The sequence below is a fragment of the Dipodomys spectabilis genome, unplaced genomic scaffold (assembly GCF_019054845.1).
Source record: "Dipodomys spectabilis isolate Male_0828 unplaced genomic scaffold, ASM1905484v1 ptg000179l, whole genome shotgun sequence".
NCBI lineage: Eukaryota > Metazoa > Chordata > Mammalia > Rodentia > Heteromyidae > Dipodomys > Dipodomys spectabilis.
The window spans coordinates 9,705,195-9,729,146 of record NW_024870856.1 but is presented as its reverse complement, the minus strand read 5'-3'; the positions used below and the strand labels follow the sequence as shown (position 1 = coordinate 9,729,146).

The following is a 23,952-nucleotide window of genomic DNA, read 5'->3' as shown; positions in this document are numbered from 1 at the left end:
AAAACAGCAATTGATGAAGTCATGTTTTAGTTACATCCAGAGTATGTAAAACATTCTGTATGGTACAGGATCATAATAAGTATTTAGGCTTTGAGGACTTGTACTCGGTTTACTCAGTTCTGCTACAGAAGTGTGAAAACAGTCATAGGCAATATATAAAATAGTCTGTGTGTCTGTGTTCCATTAAAACTTTGTAACAGTTAAGAGGGCCTTAGTGTGCAGATCGCCCCTCTAGATTAGACTTTGGGTTGTATGTTGGTTTCTGTTTGCCTGGAACTGGAATGTCTTTTTAGTGGAAAGGGGTAGCCATTGTGAGTGATGTCTCCAGCATACTCCTTAACTGTATGACACATGAGACTGGAAGAATAGGTGCCTTCCGATGACAGAGAACGTTGAGTGGTGGCCACTATGAAGTTTTGTACTTCTGTCAGTTTTCTTGAGTGATGGAGCTTTACAGTGCTTGGTGTTGAGGCTGAGCTGGAGGAGTATACAACTGAGATAAATTGTTTTGCCAATACATTCTAGTGTAATAAAAGCCCAAATTAGTTGAAGGCGGATGGAAATGAGAATGAAGTAAACAGTGGTTCTGAATAGGAGAAAGTGAAGATAACTCTGGTTTTTGGAAAATGGAAGGGGTAGAGACTTAAAATATGAATGACCTTGAGAACTGTAGTAGAAGGCGAAAGGAAAAGCAAGACAAGTCAGAAGGTGTGTTAGAGATATAGGACTGATGTTTAGGAATGACATTAGGACCTGGATTTTCAGCCATTTTTTTCATTTATTCTTTGTGGAGTACTGGGTCCTTTAGATGGTCTATTCTACTTGTAAGGAAGTATAGAGGAAGCCAGTTTCGATGGAGACATTTATTGGGAGAGTTTTACTGGGAGTTGGAAGTAGGAGGAAGAAGAATGAAGGAATATATTGTGTTAGCTAAACTGAGAACCACCTAGCTAATGAGTAGCCCTTGAAGGTGGACGTGGAGAAAGAGAAAAGCAAAGGTAAACAAGCCGGGAATACATTATAGAGCCACCCAGTATTGAAAAGAATAAAAATGAAAGAAGAAACAATTAGTTAGTTAGATAATCACTTTTAGGAAAGCTATTTCTGCATCTGCTGTCTATTGCCACAGCAGGGATTGTATTTTATACCTGTATTAAACTTTTGCATGAGAGAGAAACCCTAGCATTGGTTCTACTAAACTGAAATGGTCTGGCAAAAAATTGATGGGCCGTCCGTGTCAGGGGTACTTCATTCTAAGGACTTAAGTTTCTGAATTGACCTCATTTGCTTGCACTGAAAAGCTTCCCTTCATGTCTATTCTTTTATTGTTTCAGTAGTCGGCTTTGCTGAGAATTTTGCTTCCTGCAGAACTGTATCTGAACGTAGTGCTTGCGTTTATTGTGCATATCTTTCTAATGTAGTTTTCTCTATCTCCTCATCTCCTGTGCACACTTTCCGGGGCGGCAGTGTTTCGTCATCGAAGTCCACGTGGGTTGCCACACTTCTTCAGTCCTGTAAACCAGTGTGGCCTGATGATTGTATACATATTAAGTCTTAAGTGGATCACCTATCAGGTCACTTTTTTCTGCTTTTGAGAGCCCTGGTTTGCCAACTTCTCTTTAGTGCAAATCAGCCACACTCTTAGGAAGCCAGATGAGAGTTTGAAGCTCTTGCGCTCTTGAACTAGATTAGATTTAGTCAGTTGCGTGTTTAACCGACCTGGGACAAAATTGAGCTTATAATTTGGATAGCCTTGTGCTTGGCTCACATTGGCCACAGATAGAAGTTGAAGCTTCACTGCTTGGAACCTGAAATATATTTTCCCCCAGACCTATTTGTAGTAGGAAGACCCCTACTCAGGCAGGCAAGCCCACCAAGTCCTCCAGAGTGACAGAGCCCACCGCAACAAAGTTGTTAACAAAGAAGCAACTTTATTGAGAAGGTTCCTACCCTGACCGGCCAGGGTCGCAGCACAGGCTGGGGAGCTGATACTGTGACCCTGGATGGCCCACAAGCTAGGGTTTTTAAAGGCAAAATCCATGTGGTCAAGCCTGGCCACACGCAGGTGACCAACCACACACAAAGGATTGCATAATCATGTTAGGCCACACGCAGGTGGCCAATGGAGTTACAGTCTGTCTTATACTAGTTGTTAAACTATCCTATCATTTTGGTTTGAATTGGCATGCGAATTTGGTGGGCAAAAAGCAGGTTTACAGTAAGCGGGTGGTATTGCCAGTTGAGCAAGATTACAACCTATCTACTTTCTTGGTCAGTCTTTAACTGAACAATCAAGGGTGAGTTAGGTTGTGAAGGAGAGGGGGACCAGGTGCATTTTTTTCATTCTGGGAACTAGGCCTGTTGGAGCCAAGATGTGGCCCTGTGATTAAGGTGGTTTTTCTAGTTTGAACGTTGTTTAAAGGCTTTTAGTCACCACCCTAAAAAATAGAGTCTAAAATCCGTAAAACAAAGGCAAAGCTCAAAATGGAATCATACCAGCTTGAGCCCCATCTCAGGGTCCACTTCATATTGATGTACACATTGTTCTGTGGCAAGGAATGCTTACAGAATTGTAATTCATTTACCAATCAATGATGTACTTGCTCCTGGCGTGGGGTCTGATGCACAGTCTTGAGCAGAAGCAGCACAGAGCTCATTCTAGTTGGAGTCAGAGAGGAAAAGCACCCTCAGGTTAAGTGTAATGGAGTCAGTTTTGGTAGGAGATCCCCAGGGAGCCCATCCTTGGGCCCCTGCGTGGGATGAGTGCGGCCTGCCCAGGGCTTCATGAAGCAAGCTCTGAGGGCAAGGGCGCACTTTGCAGGTCACTGGAGGAGGGAGAGTACTGTTGGCTGAGGCCGCAGGCTGTACAGAGGACCAGGGGAAGGAAGAGTTCACTACAGACGAGGGACAAAGGAAGAGGTCCAGGACGGGCTTCCTCACCCTGGAACTGAGTGCCTGCGATTGCCTACGTGCTGCTGCTGCTGCTGCTGCTGGCACCAGTAGAGCAGCTCTACCCTTGCCGGCATCGTTTGTATTTGCTGCCTGGACCAAGAATGGCTCTTTTCCTTCCTGGTTGCAACTCCTGTCAGGAACACACCACATTTCCTTGTCTTGGCTCTTCAGTCTCCCTTCATCTTTGCCTTTTATGTTTGTGAAAGTTCATGCTGTACAGCCTTAGCATTCCTCAGGAGACCTTTGCTGAGACCTGGAGATGCTATGGCGTCACATTGTGCTGGCGGCCAGGGGTGACACCCAGTCCCAGTGATTCCCTGGGGCTCAGTTATTAGTGCCTGGTAAAAGTCCTGGGCGTGGCTTACTGCAGGGGAAGACTACCAACCAAGCTAGCCGAGGGAAGACACACCCCACACACTGCATGTGCTACAGCGTCTCCCAGCGGAGTCCAGCAGGGAAACTCCACAGAGATTCAGCATGGCTGGTCTTGTACTGGTCCTGTAGCATCGCAGAGAGGAAGCAGGTATGCACCATAAACCACATTGCACTGGGAGCTAGGGAACGAATAGGGGGAGGGAGCTGTCCAGATTTTCGAGTTTGGAAGTGGCAGCCTGTGGTTTACCTTGCACGCTGGCCTTTCTCAGTTGAGTACTCTCAGAATGCTCGTTGCTGGGCTCACACACTTCGATGCTCGAGCAGGAGTGTGCTCAGAGGTCAGGGATGCCCTCAGCGGCTGTCCTTCCAGCCCAGAGCATCACCAGTGCTCAGGTTGCGAATCTCCTCCTGCCTCTCTAGATATTCCTATTTGTATAGCAAACTGGTTCCCAAATTGCTCCTGGATACCAACATCTTGATGTTCAAGTCTCTCACGTAAAGTAATGTAAGGCATATTTGCTTATCATGTGCACACAGACTATTCTATTCTTTAAATCATCTCTAGATAAGTTAGCACCTGACACAACACAAATAACCTGTAAGTAGTTGCTGTACTTTATTGTTTAGGGAATAAAGCAAAGTCTGTGCACTGTCAAAACAGAGAGCCGCTAGTGGTCAGGACTTCAGTATGTCTTGGGTGGGGGGCACGTTCTTCAGCCAGGAGCACATAGTAACCCAACAGTTCTCTACCTAATAAACTATTATTCATCACAGATATATTTGTGGTTTACTTTATCATTAGACTTTTTGAATAAGGAAGAGGCATCTGATTTTATGAGCCTTGTATATTATTAGAAATACTGGACATAGTACAAAAAAAAAAGACAGAAAGGCTCCCTCTGAACTAGATTGGAGAAACCGCTTCAGTAGGATATTGGGAGACTAAATCTAGCAGGGTATGTAAACAGAATTAATGTAGCATTTAGTTGTTTTTATTCCAGGAATGTAAAGCTGCTTTACCATTAGAAAATTTGTTACAATACACTGCAACTCATGAAATAAAAGGCGGAAGAAAAACGCATTTAAACTAAATAGAAACAAATTAATTTAGGAAAATTTGTTACTTATGCATATCCAAATCTTTTTAGGAGACTATGTATAGAAGTTTCATGACATGTTGAAGGAATATTAACCAAAAACATGGAACAGAGCAAATTGTAATTTAAGACAAGGAAGTCTCACTTGCTATTCATTGAGTGCTCTTTCCATTCAGGAAGACCAGGACTAACAGATGAACCATAAAGCCGTCATTGTGGGCGGCTGTTACAACTATTCACATGGAACTTCTAAGGGAATCTGCAGATAAATTATTAAATGTTGTAAGAATTGTGTTGCACATACTCTGTTTAGCTCCTTGTATCTATTAATAAGTGGCATTTTTATACAATGAGCAAGCCTAGTGTAATTAACAAGCAGTATATATAAAGATATATAATACCCCTGCATAGCAGTAAAAACAAATTGGGAAATGAAATGTAATAGAAACAGCACAAAGGTAGTTTTGTGGAAGGGGTAGAAACAAGTTATCTGAAGCAGAGTCGTAGAAAACTTACACAGAGAATTCAGGATTGAAAATAGGTAAACAGCATTTTATATATTTTGATTTCAGTTACTACAGCTCTTGTACAGGGGTTTTCTCCCTCACATCAGTACCAGAGTTTTTATTCTGGTTCAGTATAGTAGATGAAAGATGGATAATGTAGTGGATGGGATGTGAATCTTTATTGCAGTGTAGTACGGTGGGTGGGGCATGGACCTTCGTTAGTGGAATTTACACTTCCTGATGCCAGGAGGGTAGAAGACCTTTTGATGTGCCTGTTGTCCATTCTGGATTCTTCATTTCCGAATTTGCAGTCTGTATTCTTCATTTCTTATAACTGATTAGTATGATCTGTCTATATGTTAGGAATTCTTTGTGTGTTCTTCTTATGAATGACTGTTTCGACTGCCATGCTTTTGTTAGCAATTGTATAGTGTTCCGTGCCACGTAGATATAATTATTTGTTGTTGTTGTTGTTTTTGTTGTTCGTGGGGCTTGAGCTCAGGGTCTGCACACTGAGTATGAGCTCTTTTGCTCAAGGCTAGTGCTCTACCAGTTTGAGTCACAGAACCACTTCTGGTTTTCTGGTAGTTTAATTAGAGATGAGAGTTTCATGGATTTCATGCCTGGGCTGCTTTCAAAGATCCTCAAATCTCAGCCTCCTGAGTAGCTAGGATTACAGGCATGAATAACTGGTACCCAGGTAGATATAAAATTTTGATGTTGCTTATAAAATACATTATGTTTGTGGTTTGTGGTTTGGTGTGTAATTTAAGAAATCTGTATTTACCTTGAAATTATAAAGGCCTGACAATATTTAAATTTTATTACTGTAATCTACATAGGATTTATCTTGCATGCGTTAGGTTAAATGTGGAATGCTAAATACAGTAATACAACTGAATAGTTCATTTGTTGCCTTTCTGATTTATATTTTTAGAGTATTCATTATGGTATACCCAAGAATAAATTCTAGTGGACTTAGAGATACACATATTTAAGAAAGACCTAAAAATGCTCAAATGACGCAGAAGAATTCTTTTATCCTTTGGGGGTGGGAGAGAACCTTGTAAATATGATTCAGGGAACTAAGGCTTAACACAAAAGTCATTCATCTCTGTGTTTTAGAACTTCTGTGTGCATGTGAGTCTATGTTAATGATCAGTTGGCAGCACATACAGATTTGTAACCTTTGAGACTCTACTGCCCACCCTATGTTGTAGCTTGTAAGAGGAAACATCAGTTGAGCACATGATACATACATTAACAGGCTCTTACTACGAGAAAAATATGAATGTGCAGCAGTGAATACTGAGATTTCTCAAGATCCTTGTTAGCATTAGTTAAACCCTCTTAAATGCCCCTGACCAGAACGTGGGAACGCAGGTGCTTCGGGTGAGGCTGGCCTGCCTCTGTGGGGGTGGAGGGACTGTCATCCCTATGCAGGAGAGCCTGACAGCACTCAGTGTACCTCGGCAAGAGCTGCCAAATGGAGTGTGACCCCTTGGAAAGATGGTGGGAACAGAGTGGTTGTCTGTAGGCGGGGAGGGCCCAGGAGGGCCTCGCTCAGCTTTCTGGCCTGTAGCCCATGCCTGATCTTTCTTACTGACAAGCCAGTGAAACTACAGAGCATGGCCGTCGCCGTCGTACGTGAACATGCCGTTGTAACTACTGGACCATTTAAGTGCACAGTATTGCTGCTTCTGTCCCACTGACTGAATGTGGACTACCATAAGTGAAACCATCAAAACAGCTGGCTTGGGGCTGGGAAGATGGCTCAGTGGTAGAGCGTGCCTTGCATGCCTGAGGCCCTGGGTTTGATTCCTCAGCACCACATAAGCAAAAGGAAAAAAGCCGGAAGTGGCTCTGTGGCTCAAGTGGTAGAGCGCTAGCCTTGAGCTGAAGAGCTGAGGGACAGCACCCAGGCCCAGAGTTCAGGCCCCACAACCGGACCCAAAAAACAAAACAAAACAAAAAAAACAGCTGGCTTTTCTAGAAAGACCTTTTTGAGATTCTCAGTGAATACGGGGCAGTCTGGATGGTATAAAGGGATGATTATTTGTATTACATATGAAGAAGCTAATTAGCTGCATTTAAAAATATTATTACTGAAATATATACAGGTAGAAAAGGATACATTAAAGGCTTACGTTAAAAGAAAAAAATTGGTTTTAAATCTTAGGACCATTTGAACAGTATAACAATGTTTTCATTTTTAAATTTGAAAGTAATAATTGAGCATTGAATTTGTGGTTGGCACCTAAAGGTTTTATATATCCTTTTATAAAGTGAATCTTGGCCGCATGCTTTTTCTTTCTTTTTTTTTTTTTTTCTTTTTTCCTGTCTTGGGGCCTTGGTGCTGTCCCTGAGCTTTTTTTGCTCAAGGTTGGTACTTTACCACTTTGAACCACAGCTCCACTTCCAGCTTTTTGGTGGTTAATTGAAGATAAGAATCTCACAGACTGGGCCTGGGAAGGTGGCTCAGTGGTAGAGCACTTGCCTTGCATGCATGAGGCCCTGGGTTTGATTCCTCAGCACCACATAAGTAAAAAAGAAAAAAGCCGGAAGTGGCACTGTGGCTCAAGTGGTAGAGCGCTAGCCTTGAGCTGAAAAGCTGAGGGACAGCACCCAGGCCCAGAGTTCAGGCCCCACGACCAGACCAAAAAAAAAAAATCTCACAGACTTTCCTGCTGTAGCTGTCTTCAAACCACAATCCTCAGATCTCAGCCTCCTGAGTGGATAGCATTACAGGTGGGAGCCACTGGCACCCAGCTGGTCCTATGCTATTTAATTTTGACTATTTTGTTGCTTTTTAATAGTCTCTGGCATTTGGGGTAGTCACAATCCTTTCAGAAACAGTGCAGGGTAAAGACTGGTGGTTAATGGTGATGTTCTAGTCACTATATATTGACTACTGATACAGCATTCATTATGGAAGTATCTTTATTGTTACTGTAAAAGGAGTGTTAGCATTTTCATGTGGAGGCTGAGGAGGAGACCATAGGCTACAGATATGTGTATGTAAAGTATGAATAAGAAGTTTATGGGGCTGGGAAGTTGGCTCAGTGGTAGAGCGCTTGCCTTGCATGCATGAGGCCCTGGGTTCGATTCCTTAGTACCACATGAGCAAAAAGAAAAAAGCTGGAAGTGGCGTTGTGGCTCAAGTGGTAGAGCGCTAGCCTTGAGCTGAAGAGCTGAGGGACAGCACCCAGGCCCAGAGTTCAGGCCCCACGACCAGACCCTCCCCCCTACCCCCCCAAAAAAGAAGTTGGTTTATTTTGGTGTTTATAACACATAATGTTAACTTAAGCAAAACAGTTACCTGTGATAGTAACACAACTAACTGAAGCTTTTTTCTTTCAGAATTTAAATGAATATGTTGAAGCATTAATTACCTTGAAACAAAAAATAATCAATACGGAGTAAGTATATGTGTGTGTGTTTGGCAGAATATTGTGAACTTGGCCAACTGACTGGGTGGTGGTTGGGGCATTTGGGACGGGCCTGGTGGTGCTGTGAGGACTTAATTCCTGTGGTGTCTGTGGAGTCGCATTAGCATCTGAACTTTTTGGTGCTTTTGTTAGTTTCGAGTTAGTAGTAAGTTAATTTTGCTAAGTTGGTTTTTTCTTTGTTGGCAGTATGGGGTTTGTACTGCAGGTCTCATGCTGCCTGGGAAGTGCTCTTCTGTTGAGCCACAGGTCTTCGTCCTTTTTACACCTTTTTCTTTTTGATCAGTTGTAGGGCTTGAACTCTGGGCCTGGGCGCTGTCCCTCAGCTCTTCAGCTCAAGATGAGAGCTCTACCACTTGAGCCACAGCGCCACTTCCGGTTTTCTGGTGGTTAATTGGTGATAAGAGTCTCTCGGACTGCCTGGGCTGGCTTTGAGCTGAGATCCTCCGATCTCAGCCTCCTGAGTAGCTAGGATGACAGACGTGTGCCCCGTGCACACTTGCTTCCTTGTCTAAGGTTGTGCAGGACCTTGTTCCTCTTATTTTTCACTCCTATTGTAGCTGAGATCACAGGTGCACACCACCATGCCCAGCTTCTTCCACTGAGATGGGAGTCTCATGAACCTTTCTGCCCAAGCTGGCCTGGAATGGTAACCCCCTTGATTTCAGCCTCCCACATGTATGCCTGGGCTGACCTGGAACTGCAGTCCCCCAGTCTTGGCCTTCCAAGTAGTAGCTAGGAATACAGCCTGAAACTTTAAGCTATCTCCCCAAACTTGCTCACAGTATGTTACAGCTATAATGTTAGATTTGTTTATCATTGGAATTAGGTAATAGTCTCATGATTGACCAACATAGATGAAAGGGATTTTACATTGGAAGCTCATAATGTCATTTCACTGCTTTTGAGGATTGTGATACATATTTGAAGCGTGATTTTAACATAGTATATGCTCTGTATAACAAAGTATCCTAATTCTTCTTTTCTTGGTTACAGTAATTTGTTAACAGAATATCAGAAGAAGTGTGATGATATCCTTTCACTGGCTTTTTCTTTTGTATTTTGCGAGTGTGCAAATGTATAATAATTAAAAGAGCTATGAAGCTTGTCTGTCCGTCATTTTTAGAGGCCATATTTATTACTGTTTATCTGCCCAAGTAAAGAACCTTCTCACATTAGACAACCAGTCATTGTGATTAATAAATCCTCACAGGAGGAAAGCATACAGTCTCCTTTGTTTCTTTACTGTATCTCAGGAGCTTTTTAAGAACATGTCTCACTGGTGCTGAGAGTGTGCCATCTCACAATGTGTGTTTAGCTCTAGGAATCGTTGTTGCTGCATTGGGTCTTGCTGAGTATTTGTGTTGAATATGCACAGTGTATACTGTGAGGACACTTAAAGTGTGGGAAATTGACTTAATTATTTCTGTGACTTGCAGAGAACAAATGCATATGCCCAAAATTATAGAAATGATGTGATTTTATGTTGATAAGACAGTTCCTGTATACTTACCAGATACTGTTTGGGCTTTGAGACATAGCATTGGGAGAATGCCTGCAGGAAAGTCAGCTCTAGGCAAATAGTTACTCAAGTGCATACAGATGATCCTCCCATATATTTTGGTGGTAACCCTTGATTTGAAATCTCTCCATCAAAATAGACATCTCTGTTTGACTGTAGAGATTCCTGCAGATCCAGCGTGGTCTCCATACTGTCCTGACAGTGGAATCCTGGTCTCCTTGTCAGTGACTGGAAGCTTGCTCCAACAGTCCCTCTGGCATGTCTGAACTTACACGTGACCACCAGTTACTTAAGTGTGATCATGCCATATCTAATTTGCATGGGCAGAATAATAAAATCATATCATTGCCCAGATTTACTTTTAGTATCTGGAGTTATTTGAAAAATAGAAATCATTATTAATTTTATGTTTTATTTGTTAAAATAGCAGTAATTTAAGTACAAATGCATGCTATTACAGGACTCATAGCTTCAGTTGTAAAATTATGCAGCATGTTACAACTACGTTTAGATAACTAAACAGGAAAATTGATTGACTGGTCAAATTTTAGGAGAGCATGTGTTCATTATGTCATTGGGGAAAAATGGTGTAAACATTTTGAGTTAATTATTCACAAATCTAGTAAGGAAAATGTTGGTTTACTCTTGTAGTCTTTTTCTACCAAATGCTAAAATGAAAATTAGAATAATTCTAAGCAGATACAGTCTTCATATTAGTTTTGAATTATAGAAATTTGTTCTGTGATTTGATGTATGGGGCTAGTGTCAGCATATAAATATTTATTTGTTTAGATAGCTTTGGCATTGGCCCACATAGGTATTAGTTAGACCTCAAAATGCAGTGCTGTGGCCTACAGTGTGGTGCTCGTGCTGCAGTTCAGTATGGCTTTCTCATCTGATTTGATTCCTTTGCTACTGAAGTACGGATAGGTTTTTCAGTGAGTTTACTATGGCAATTAACATTATTTCAACTCTGTATAATTCTAACCATTTTATTTATTACTCCTTTCTAAAGGGCAGGAAGTATTGAACTTTTATTCTGCAAAACTACAGTAATTACTGAAAAACAAAAATGTGCTTCTTAGCTTTGAGCTTACATTGTAAAATAGAAAGCTGTGGGGATGTTTTCATAAACATGATTTTCTTTACTGTTATATAAATTTGAATGCTTAAAAATGAAAGACAAGAATTATGTTTAGGTATTTTAGAATATTTGAGACTCATGATATGGGAAAATAAGGTTACCAGATTGCAGAAATTATAAAATGATAGCTGATATAGATTCTATGTTCTGTTTGTATTTCCTTTCTAATGTTCATTAAGTGTAGGTGTACATGCTTTTTTGTAAGAGCATGACCCCTTTGCACAGGTGTTATTTTTGTACTGCTTGAGAAATGAAGTTCAGGTTTTTGGGGAGATCTATCAGTCATCTGTCTTCTAGCTGCAGATTGATTTGTCTTATAGTGTAATTTTAACCCAGTCTTCTATTTGTTCAAATAGATATCTTTACTTCGGGTGGCAAGATAGAATCTCAAATAGAGTCGACCTTTGTGATCTTTCCTGTATGAATATAAACATAGATTATTAAAGTAGTAAAACAAATTTTATTCCAAACAAGTATCAGGAGATAAATTTCTTCAAGTTTTCTTTAACAAGTTTTACAGCTGCAGTTTGCTCGAAGGTGAGTGACCTTATCTTCATAATGGATGATGCCCCTGTTTGAGTTCTTAGTTAAAAGTAGACATGTCAGGCCAAATGTTTAAATGGGCTTTAATGAAATCTTCATAGCGTCAATGTTGTTTTTGTTATACCATTCCAATGAATTTGTTACTTAGGGCTTAAATTACAGCCTGTGTTTTACTTCTCAATAACTTGTAGTTATTGCATTGCTACTTTAACGAAGCTTTACTCTCATTACTATTATCTACATGGATCAAAGGTTTGATGTTTATTTATTTATTTAATGATAGTGGGGATTGAACTCAAGACTTTATCATGCTTGCCAGATAAATGTTATGCCACTTGAGCCACAAGTTCCAGTCAGATTTTGGCAATGTTTTATACTCTGATTACATTTATTACTTAGAATAAGGTAGAATGTGGTTATACTCCAAGCAGAATTGTACCTGGCTGAATCCTAATTATATCATAAAGCGATGAAGTTCAGTGTTGACATTACCAGGTCATTAGCAGTCTTCAGGGTGTCACCAGCACATGGTGAGATATGGTATTTGTTTTCAGGATGCTTTTTGATTTGCTTAGTCTATTATGTAGAAGAACTAAAATCATGAAGAAATTTTTTAATGTAAGTAGAAGGAATGAATTTCAAAAGAAAAAATTTTAATTCTTTTTTGTTCCAAGTTGTTAATCTCACATTGCGTGCGTGCGTGCGTGCGTGTGTGTGTATTTTTTGTTGTTGTTATTGTTGTTTGTTTTTGGTGCCAGAAGTAGGGCTTGAACCCAGGATGTAGGTGCTGATCCTTAGTTTTGTTACACAGGGTGGTACTTTATCACTTGAGCCATAGCTCTACTTAGGTTGTTTTGTTTTGTTTTGTTTTTGTTGGTTAATTAGAAATGAGAGTCTCATGGGGTTTTTTTGCTCTGGCAGAATTTCTTAGATTGGCAATTATATCTTGGCCCCCTAACTAGCTAGGATTAAAGGTTTGAGCCATCAAACCTTGAGGCATCAGCATACCAGTGTATATTTTTAATAACTCACTGTGGGGACTTTCACATAAGGGGTGTTAATACTGTGTTGTCCATTTGTAGAGAGAACAGTACTTTGCATCACCAAGTGGAGCAGATGCTCCAGAAGATTTCTCCTCTGCAGAAATGCCAGGAAGAGTTGGGGTCATTGAAAGCAGAGCTAGAAGAGAAGAAGGTACCAGGCATCGTTTTCTTAAGAGTCTATTATCAGTAAATGAGAGTCACTCCACACACACTGGAATTGAATCACAGGGGCTTTTAACATGTTAACAAAGGAGATAAGTGTTCATTAGAACTCTCTAACTCTATCACTGTGTGTAGGGAACCTGGGAGGAGTTGATAATTGGCTTGACAGTGATTATTAGCTCTCTAATACTGGGACCATAGTTTGGGGGAGGATTAGTAGCTGTGATGTTTTATGCCTTTTGTCACATTTTCCTTGCCTTACATGGGAAATACCAAACAAAACTCCAGACAATAGAGGTAGAGAGTGATGGTATTTGACAGTGTAGAATGCATTTGATTCCTTCAGTAATTCTGGTCTGGTAGTGAAACATCAGAGTCTTTGCTCTAACCTAACTACAAATGTCCTTTGAGGAACTACTGTCCTCATTCATGAACCAATGTTTTAAACAATTAGTTTATTTGATCCTTTATAGTTTCTCATTGTCCATGAAAAGCACAAAAATACGAGTCTTTAAATAACATATCCCTTGCTATTATAGGTAAGTGCTCAAGTTAAGTTCATGTCATGTCCTTTCATTGATTTTTTTCGATAGGTGGTATTGGGTGAAGACACTACTTTGCCTATAAAATTTTGATAAATTTATTCTGTAATAAATAAGGTTATTTTTCTTTCCAGTATTTAGTGCCTGGAAAAGAGGTTAACGTGCTGTGCAGTTGCTTTTTCTGTATCAGTTTTGACTGACTTTCTTCTGTGTCCAGGTTGGGAACGTTTGTCCCACGGCCTGTGAAAAGCATGCACAATCACTTGATAACTGATAGGACAGACAAGTTTTCTGCTGTGATCGTCTGCCCATATTGGCAGCTTTATATGGCCAAGAACGATGTAAATATCCAAAAGTCCTTAGCAGAAGAACGATTCTTCACCTCTGTTTTATAGAACTCTTCGAAGGGAGTTCATTGCTTTCCTAGATAACTGTGAAATCGTAGGGGTAGGATTTGCACAGAAAGGTTACTTACTTAGCTTGCCTAGCCCAACTCGTGCCTCCCAGCCTGCTCTGTTGGGCTTTCCACAAAGTATTTGGACTTCCTGGTCTTCCTCACATTGGCTATTATCAGTTTGAAGTCTTGTGTACCCAAACAGTTGTTTGCCAGTTCTAGAGCTTGAACCTCAGGGCTTAGGTGCTGTCCCTGAGCCTCTTTGTGCTCAAGTCTAGCATTCTATCCCTTGAGCCACAACTCTGCTTCTGACTTTTTTCTGCATAGTTTATTGGACACAAGAGTCTCATAGACTTTCTTTGCCCATGCTGTTTTTGAACCGTGATCCTCACATCTCAGCCTCCTGAATAGCTGGGATTATAGGCATGAGCCACCGGCACCTGGCTTGTTTTCTTATTATCATAGACAGACTTGGTTTGTTGGATTATGCAGTAAAAGTTGAACTGAAATGATCATGACTTTCAGTTCTATCCGTCCTTCATATAAGCTCTTTAGCAATAGTAGAGAGAAAATGTGAACGTTGAGGAAGACTTCAGTGATTCAATGATAAACCCTAATTAGGCTCTCAGTGAGAGCGTCTTTGAAAGAATAAGTCATCCTGTCAAAATGTCATACACCGCATGTGGGTGATAAATTGTTGAGGTTAGATAGTAGTCCAGTGCGTGCTACGAGTAACCTCGGCTGTCCTCTGAGGCTTACCAGCAGGGGCTTTCCCAGCCTGTGGGCCCATCCAGCTGTGGACCCACACATTTGCACTTAATGATTTTCCAGTTCCATAGTGTTAGTTCTGACCACTAATTCTATGCTCTTTCTTCAGGTTATATTGAATTTTAATTGGTAATGGTAAAAGTGTGAATTATTTGATACTCATACCAATTATAATGACAGTTTCAAATTGACTTAAAATAGTATATTGTTTTAAGTTTTATAGCTGTGTTTGGTTATATTATACATTATGTTAGATTCATCTGTCACGAATCTGGTTACATTCATGAAAATGTTCAGTAAGTTGTACTTTGGTTTCTTGCCAAATAGGTATTTCTTTAGTTAATTTTATACTAATAAAACAGCTTATCAAGGTCAGTGACTTTAACTTGGACAATATTTTTTTTTTTAAGAGTTCTCTAAAGTTATATCAGGCTTCTCACCAGGAATATGCTCGTGTGAAAGAAGAATGCTTAAAAAGCGATGCCCAGTAAGTAATTTTTAAATTACTATATAACTAGTTTCATTTTTGAAACAAGATAACCTATAACCAATAGTATTTCTTCTTTTTCTCTGTCTTTAGTTCTGTTGACCATAATGAACTGTGTGACCCTAAACTAATCTTACACCTTTAATTTCCACCCAAGGACATGAGTCAGACCTATGTTAAAGAATGTAAAACACAGTTCTGGGCCCCTTCCTGTGTGCTGCTATGTAACAGATGTCATCTGTTACAAGAGCGCATCTGTGGGATGGGTAACTTTGTTACCAGGAATGAAAGGGCTATGGAGAGCATCTTCTCCTTGTTTTGAGATTTGATATCATGTTCACATTATTTATGTGGCAGACCTCAAGCTATACACACACAGTTTACTATGAGGTAATGGGACAGTAATGCAGTTCTTTCTTAGTGAGTTACCTGACTTCCCTGAGCTCAGAAATCCATCTTGAACAGATGACCGAGCTTGTGGGGCTGTCACAGATGTGTTTCTGGCAAAGCCTGGGGTAGATCCATATAGTGCACATTTCATATGCTGAAGGAATGTTTTAAAGCCATTTTAGAAATTGTGCCCTCAAAATGGCACAGTGTTGTACAGCATTCTGTCTTGGCTTATTCTGCTCTCCAAAGACTTGATGGCAATGCTAGGCAGTCACATGTGATGCCAATTGTGACTAAAATTTTGTTATACAAATCTTCCTAATTAGAATTAAGAATTATAGTACATGTTTTTGTTATGCTTTGTTTGCCATTTAACTTATAACACTTGATTACTAGGAAGAAGAAGCTAGAAGCTAAAGTGAAGAAGCTGGAAGGTAAGTAGCACTATTCCTACTGGGTAAATGAAAACCCTTGGCCATACAAATCCTTGGTGACAAAGGTTGTAGAGCTTGCCCAAATGGTTGAGTTTGTGGATTTTGATGATACAGACCTGCACAACTGTATCCAAGAATCTGTGAGGAAGCAGGTATGTACATTCCTCTGTTCTCTGTTGTCAGATCAGTACATGGAGATGGAAGATAGTCTCAGAAAGGTTATTGTTCTCAGAAGAGTAACAGACAATTCTTATGCTATTAAAAAAGCAGTAATTATCTGAGTACCAGGGGCTCGTGCCTGTGACTCTGCTTGGGAGGTTGAGATCAGGAAGATCAGGGTTCTAGGCCAGCCTGGGCATAACTGTGAGACTATCTTATCAAAAGATAGAGTGATACACTCCTGTTGTCTTAGCTTTTGTGGGGAATGAAAAAAAAAGGGGAATATAGTTCAGGAGCATGCCTGGGCAGGAACTGAGACCGTATTTCAAATAGAACTGGGGCAAGCTGGACAGTAGTGTTTTGTGCCTGTGAACTACACAGGAGGCTGAGAGCTGAGGATCATGGTTTGGAGCTGGTCTCAGCAGGAAAATCCATGAGATTCTGCTATCCAGTTAACTAGCACAAAACTGGAGATGGAGCGGTGGCTCCTGTGGTAGAACTTCAGCTGTTAGCAGAAAGCTGAGTGAGAACCAGAGCCCTGAGTACCAGCACGCATGTGTGCACGCACACACAGATAATGAAATAATTAGTGTGAAAAAGGATCTGAGCAGTAGTGTGCTTGCCTGGTGAGTGTGAGTACCACAGAGGGGAAAAGCAGGAATTATTGAAAATGGTTTAACTTGGATTGAATCATATTGAGAACTTCATATTTTCTTAGTAAATGATACTAGAAAGAGTATTATTTTTAGTATAAAAAATGACTACTTTTAGTGTCAAAGACACCGGTAGAGAACTTTTTATGATTGTTTTTTATTGGGAGTTGTCTGATATCCCATCTTCTCCCCCTTCACAACCTTTTGCTAGGGGCTTCTAGCCTCAACAAGTAGGCAGAGTGTAGAAGGACCCCAGAAATCTACCTCATCCTCAGTTCACAGACTCAAAGTTGTTTTGTTTGCTTTTTATTTGCCATCAGTCACGGTGTGGTTGCACCTGGACAGAACATCCAGTAGCAGGAGGTGGGGTTGGCATTCCCACTGTGCATGCGTCTTCCTTTAATTCCCGTGGACCTCAGCAGTTACCTCATCTGCCTCACGTTAATTGTGCCCAGCTCCAGACATGGCGTCTGTAGTGTGGAGCGTGGGCTTCAGAGTGGTTGGGGTAGGCTCTACAGAGGGGTCATTCCTGAAAGCATTCCCAGCCACTCATTTATCTAGGGTCAGATATATGTTAGACTGCAACTCTAGAAATGTTCCAACATCATCCTTGCACAGACATGGACAGAAGACATAAAGAGCAACATTCCAGTGCTCTAGGTCTTGCCTTCTGCTTGTATGTGCAGGTTTGTTTTTAAGGAAATACTGTTAGAAACCCGTAATGCCTGTGCACCTTGGAGAAGAGCTGTTCTATGAAGCAAAATGTAGCCTTTGTTTTTCACATAACATATTTTTTCCCAGAAGATGATATGGCCTAATAATTGTTGTCCAACAAATACTTGCACATTAGAGGAGTGAGTTACTGCAGCACTGGGGTCTCCGTTTCCCCAGCTTTGTATCTGAACAGACCCCTATGTGAAGTTGGCACGGATCAGATTCTTGGAAGTGTGCACACTCTGGCACTTGGGACCACAATTGGAATACACAGTTTGCTAATGATCCAGACGATAAAAGTACTTAATGAGTCCATCTCTAATCAAAGCACGAGGCAGGGAATTCCAGGAATAGGTAGCAATAGCTACAGTAGCATTAAGAAGGTTGTCTCCTGATTACCAGTTAGTGTGATTGGGTCTAACTAACTAATCCTGGGACCCGATTGCTATTCTAACATCCGAGATTATTGCTGGTTGTTGAATTCAGAAAACCCAGAGATGAAACACCATCTTCCCCTTAAATGTGGTTTCTTATGAGTGGGAGGGATTGAAATTGCTTTGGTTGGTTTGGGGGAAAAAAATATGGTCTCCCTCAATATCATAATTAATACACAGTTTTATGTAAAACAAAAGGCTTTCCTACATTTAACTTTAGTGAAATACTTGCAGTCCTTAGCAATACAGGGAAGGACAGGAAGGAAGAATGCACCCAGGTTGCCTAGGCATAAAGAGACCTTATCTCAGAAATAGCCAAGAGTTTCTAAAAGGGACTGGAGGCTTGCCTGAAGTGGTAGAGTGCCTGTCTTGCAAGTTCAAGGCCCTGGGTTCAGGCCCCAGAACTGAGCTGTGGGGGGGAGGGAATGAGAGAAGTTTGTAGAATAGATTTTGAGTAGTCCATTAACCCTGTAGTAAAGTTACCACTTTATTTTCCTGTTGCCTAATGCACTTTTTAAATACAGAGGCTGCTATCAAGCAAACTCAAGACTTCAAGCAACTAAGAATTGAAAAGAAGATCCTGGAGAAGGAATTTAAGAAGACCCAGGTATTACATAAACCAGCGCCCACCAGTGAAATTCTGTCCTCTGTCCTCCTGGAGTTGCTCTATGTTGTGAATGCCAGAGCCAGGCTGCTGTTCATTGCCACAGTCCCGGCGACCTGCTGAGGTGCACCTGGCTTGTGTTTGGGCCCATGTCTGTACTCAGCTGTCCAGAATTAAACATTCAGCCTCTGTTTCCTCCTTCTCCCACAGGAAAGGCTTGACGAGTTTTCTAAACAGAAAAATGAAAAGGGTAAGTATTCCTTCAAAGCTCACTAAACATTTCTGTTTCATTCCGCAGTGTTTTTTAAACTATTTTCCTCCACGTTTGTAGGGTTGAGACATATTGGAACACAAATTTCAAGTGATTCATATGGAAGCATAGATAAGAGTGAGTATATTTGAACTTTTATTTGCTACATTTAGTGGTTTTGGAGTCTGTGTGTTGCTCTTTCGCATGACTGTGAAAATGCCAGAGTTCAATAGATCTTTCATGTTAGATGAAGTCGTATATGCTTTTGTGTGCTAATTTCATGTGCGTTTTATTTTATATACACACACAAACACAGAAATTCACTGTATTATTATTACAGTGAACTAAAGAGTTCACAAAAGAACGTAGTTTGTTTGGGAAAGGAAAAGTAGAGATAACTTTCAGACCTTTCAATAAGAATAGATTGTCTCTGTAGGTTACATTTTATTACACTAATTTAAATCAAATTTCCTCAATGCCTAATTTATAAGCAATGTTAAAAGTCAGGAAAACTAGAATCAAAGGCCTGCAGTGTATTTTAAAAGTTCTAGGGAGGTCTGAGAAAAATAAACTAGAAATCTTGGAGCCAGGGAAGTAAGTACTCTCCTGTTATTGAATGACAGTGACCGTGTGGGTACTTGGAGATCCTTACGGATCACAGTGGGAGACTGTGGCCTTCATTTGGTGCTTGTTTGACCCTTGGCCATTTGCTTTTTTTGCTTTCCACTTTAGAAATGGTAATTATGAACTTGAATTTCTTTTAGGGGCACAAAATTGAAATGCTTCACTAGCAAATGATGATATTTTCACCTAGCTAAGACAGTGCTTTTTTTCAAGCATATACGATTAAAACCCTTAAGTGTTTTTTGGCCCAAGTATGTAGTATATCTTGAGAAGTTAGTTGCCCTTTTTTTCCTCCTTGAATTTAGAGAGATAGTTTTTCTTAATTGAGATTAAAATAAGCTTGTGTTTTTCTTGGATTAGGACTTTGGCTAGTTCACACTCCTCGAGGTGAGGCACTGGTATCGTCGTGCCACTGACACTGATGGTCGTACCACAGCCATCTTTTTAGTGTCTGTAGGAAGGGAGGCTGACAATCTGCGGTCCCTGGAGGAAGAGGACCTTTGGTAGTACTTCACTTTCCAGATAGCAGTCCACAGTTAGCTTAGCTTTTCTCACAAGAGCAGCAGAATTGCTTTAGGTCTCACTGTTTAAAGCAGGGTCCTCTACCTCCCCCAGGTAGCTATTCTTTATCCTTATATTCTGCCTTTCTTGTTTTCAATGAACTTGGTGTCTCAAGTGAAATGAATGATGATGGCTTGAATATTGTCTTGTATATTTGATTTTTTCAAGAAAATAAATACATGAAGTCAGCTCTAGACCTGACACATTTAATTCTCAACTCTAAACTGTCTCCTTAATGCTTTTTCCTGTTACTGCTTGACTTTGAAAGAAATGAGCAAATTTGGCACTGAGGAGTATTGAGTTGACTTTCCTTTCAAATCCCAAGAAAAATGACCCAAATAACAAATCACTCTCCAGATGACAAGATGGTGACCACCTATAATCCCAGCACTGGGAAGACTCAGGCAGGGAAATCATTATACAAGCTCAGCCTACCTATAGAGAAACTTTCAAATAAGTAAGCAGCTTTCCTGGATAGTTCCAAGCGAGCCATCAGTAGAGGAAATTAATGAGGAAGATAGAAATCAGGTAGTGCAAAGAAAGTGGCACCCCTCACCAAGCAAGGTCCCAGGTCAGATAGCTGGTGTATGCAGGGCAGCACACCAGCACTTCCAGGTCAGGGACAGATGTGTGCAGGGCAGCACACCAGCACTTCCAGGTCAGGGGCAGATGTGGGCAGGGCAGCACACCAGCACTTCCAGGTCAGGGGCAGGTGTGGGCAGGGCAGCACACCAGCACTTCCTGGTCAGGGGCAGGTGTGGGCAGGGCAGCACACCAGCACTTCCTGGTCAGGGCAGATGTGGGCAGGGCAGCACACCAGCACTTCCAGTTTGGGGCAGGTATGTAGGGCAGGACAGCAGCACTTCCGGGTCAGGGGGCAGATGTCTTCAGGGCAGCACAGCAACACTTGCGGGTCAGGGCAGATGTGGGCAGGGCAGCACAGCAGCACTTCCGGGTCAGGGGGCAGTGTGGGCAGGGCAGCACACTAGCACTTCCGGGTCAGGGGCAGGTGTGGGCAGGGCAGCACAGCAGCAGTTCCCAGATGACTGATTAAAAGGTGAGAGTATGTCCCACAAGTTCTTTTTCTTCTGTACTTACCTGTGACATGACCTAAAACCAAGTGAAGCAGCAGGACTGGGGAAGAGTAGGTCAGGATATTCCAGCAGTGGTAAAGTGAGAACAGGAAGGCACATCACACTCTTAGTGATTTTCAAGCCCAGACACACCTTTACATGGACAGAGAAGGTATATGGAAAATGTGAGGGCAACTTGGTTTTGGTATCTGTCATCCCATTGATTACAACATTAATTTGGTGGGTATCGTTCTCTCTCTTCATCCCAATCTGTGTCCCTCCCAAATTTGTGCTCTGGGTTTTAGAGGATGATGTCCTCTGATCTCAGATGAGCATTTGTTGGTGAAGAGAGTACAGGTCATCTCAAAGAGAATGTTGAGGTTGAAAGTTACAATTCATGAACGAAGCATATGAAACCATGCCAAACAAAACCTCTTGATCATCCGAGGGTGAAAATGGACCATTTCTTCACAAAGAATGCCAGTGTTTTTAGAAGAAATAAGAGCTAGAACTGGATCCATAGTTGCCTGGGACGTGTTTAGAAATGAAATCTTTAAGATGTTTTCAAATGCTTATAATTTTTGCCTAATGTACAACAAAAATCTCAAATATGATGAGGTAATAATAAAACCCTCCTCTCTACTTCCCTAAGTGAGGGAGGTAGGAAAGCAAAGCTGCGAGACTGTGCAGCATCTTTCCAGTCCTCTGGCAGCAGTGCTGAGCCGTGGTGCTAGCCTGGTGGCCCCAGAGCACTCCCAGAGATTCCCACGCCAGCCACCCTACAAACGCCACCTTCAGATGACACAGGCTGTTAATCTAGAACATGTCCACATAGACTCAGAATAGTTGTTGGATTTTGAACAGAAAATAACTCAGAAGAAAATTTTGTAAGAATAAAGTTCTGATGCTGTAATAGATCATGTGATTTATGGGGGATTGTTCTGAAGCCTTTCTTCAGTATTCGTTTACTGGTTTAGAACTTAAGAAGAAAACTTGGAATGTGTTCATTCTGTTTCCTTAGCCTCCCAACACCGCAGCAAAACCAAACGAGGGCCACTCTGGTACAGCTGCAGAAGTTCTAAGTCATGTTACAGAAAATGAGAGTGATGTGCAGCTACCTTTTTCAGACCCCTCTGTTATAACACCTAAGCATGAACTATTTAAAATATAAAGTGATTAAATTGCATTTAAAATACGAATTGTGATTATTCTCAGGAACATGAGAACTGATTCAAAGAGTATTGTTTGTCTCAGTTCAACACCTGTTTCTAACTAAGAAATAATGATGTGATGAGATGAAAGAGTGTAACCTTGAGAATGATGAGGGCTTGCTCTCAGAAACAAGGCAGGGACGGTTTTAGTTACTGCCATCCTTTATGCGTAAATGCATGCTTAGGCACTGCAAATACCAAGTCAGAGGCCAAGTCGCCATTATTCATTCCGCCCAAAAGACTCCGCTGGAAACAGCATCAGATGTGCCACAGCACATGTGTTTCCTATGTGCATGCCTGTGTACCGCATGCCGTTTCAGACATGACCATTCTCCAGTGATTATTGGAGCATTAAGTTTCTAGGAGAAGGCCCAGACAGCTTGCAGTGCCCCTAGGAGGAAAGCCAAAATGTGCTGAAGGTGCAAAAGGAAGACCTGAACACAGTATTACATTTCCTCACAGTATTCCCCACAGTATTAGATGCCCCTCTTGCCTGAACATAGCTGTGACAAGATAGTCTCACTGGAAATCCCAGTAGAAGGGCAAACAGTTGGTGAAGATTTATCAGGAGAATAGAGATTCAGAATAATAAGAGGAAAAAACTCAGCTGGGCCTCTTGCTTTCATACCATAGTTATACATCTTTCATCACTAAACAAATGTGTAATTGATATGGAAGTTGATAGTGCAGTGGAGAGGAAAGGCCCCGAAGTAATCATAAGTGCCTTAAATGTTGATAATGGAAGCTTTAAAAGAAGTTAAAAGTTGTATGATAGTGGTTGACTGAGGTTTTACCTTCACAACCAAGTACTGAACCCATTCAGGGTTTGTTTTTGTTTGTTTGTTTGCTGTGTCCGGGATGGATAGCTTGGTGTGGGGGCGTCAGACTAGATGTAACGAGTGGGTGGTCTTTTAGAAGGCATAAGGCTGGTTATTAGTCTCCATGAGAATGGAAAAGTAACTTTTTTTCTTTTTTTTTAAGGTTCCCTGTTTGCTGCTTTGGGTATACATAATAAGCAGGGATCCTGGTCAGGTCATTTAAGCAAAAGGGATTACAGTGTTTGGAAGCTTTGGGTAGGTTAAATCACGATGTAGATAAGCTGCTCAATCGTGGAATTTTGGAATTCAAAGTCTTGGAACCTCACACACAGAAATGCCAGGTGGACTGCGCAACAGGAGAGGCTGCTTAGACTCATTCAGTAACTGTGTCCCCGTGTTTCCTATCCCCTTTCTGTGGACTTCACTTTTGGAGCGACTTAGTTTGCCATTTTAAGTAAGACTATCTCAAAACCTGTAATTGATTCCTGGGAATAATTATTTTGGTGTAAGAGATTAGTCTTTTCGTCTCTGAACTGGCTGAAAACTTTTGCTGCTTTCAACAAATGTTCAAATTTAGAAACTTAAGCTTAAGGAACTTTAAACCTTGACATGGTCTGAAATTACCTAATACTTAATTTATTTTTAGTTGAATTTTAATTAGTTTGGTTGCTTTTCTATGCATACTTTACCATAAGATGTTGTTATGTATATTTTTATGAGTATTTTCTGGTTTTGAAGGTATGTTTGGAATTTGTGTACTAACTAAATTTAAAAGCTTGACTTATAATCTTAGACTAATTTCATTAGGGCAGTCGTGTTGTACTTCTAGTGACCTTTCAGCTTGAATCGTGGCTCTTCCTATTTTAGGAAAATAGACACCTTTGAAGATGGATACAGATTTGAAAGGTTTTATGTATGAAAGCATGTGCTTCTGTTTGTTTTCGCACGTGTGTGTGTGTGTGTGTCTATACTTACGCACCTGCTCCTACATACACACGTTCTGGCCCATGCTCCCCAGAATCCATGGGTCGCTACGACAGTCCCTG

General features: G+C 41.1%; 1 protein-coding gene across 1 annotated transcript in view; it reads left to right on the top strand.

Annotated features, from left to right (window-relative positions):
- Positions 1–23,952, top strand: part of Ice1 (interactor of little elongation complex ELL subunit 1) — a 48,356-nt gene that overhangs the window by 2,137 nt on the left and 22,267 nt on the right. Inside the window, exons 2-10 of the mRNA XM_042695222.1 lie at positions 8,291–8,349; positions 9,373–9,407; positions 11,561–11,579; positions 12,668–12,779; positions 14,905–14,981; positions 15,768–15,805; positions 18,290–18,372; positions 18,580–18,619; positions 18,701–18,757. Of these exons, the coding sequence (XP_042551156.1) occupies positions 8,291–8,349; positions 9,373–9,407; positions 11,561–11,579; positions 12,668–12,779; positions 14,905–14,981; positions 15,768–15,805; positions 18,290–18,372; positions 18,580–18,619; positions 18,701–18,757 (520 nt within the window). The remainder of the gene's footprint in view (positions 1–8,290; positions 8,350–9,372; positions 9,408–11,560; positions 11,580–12,667; positions 12,780–14,904; positions 14,982–15,767; positions 15,806–18,289; positions 18,373–18,579; positions 18,620–18,700; positions 18,758–23,952) is intronic.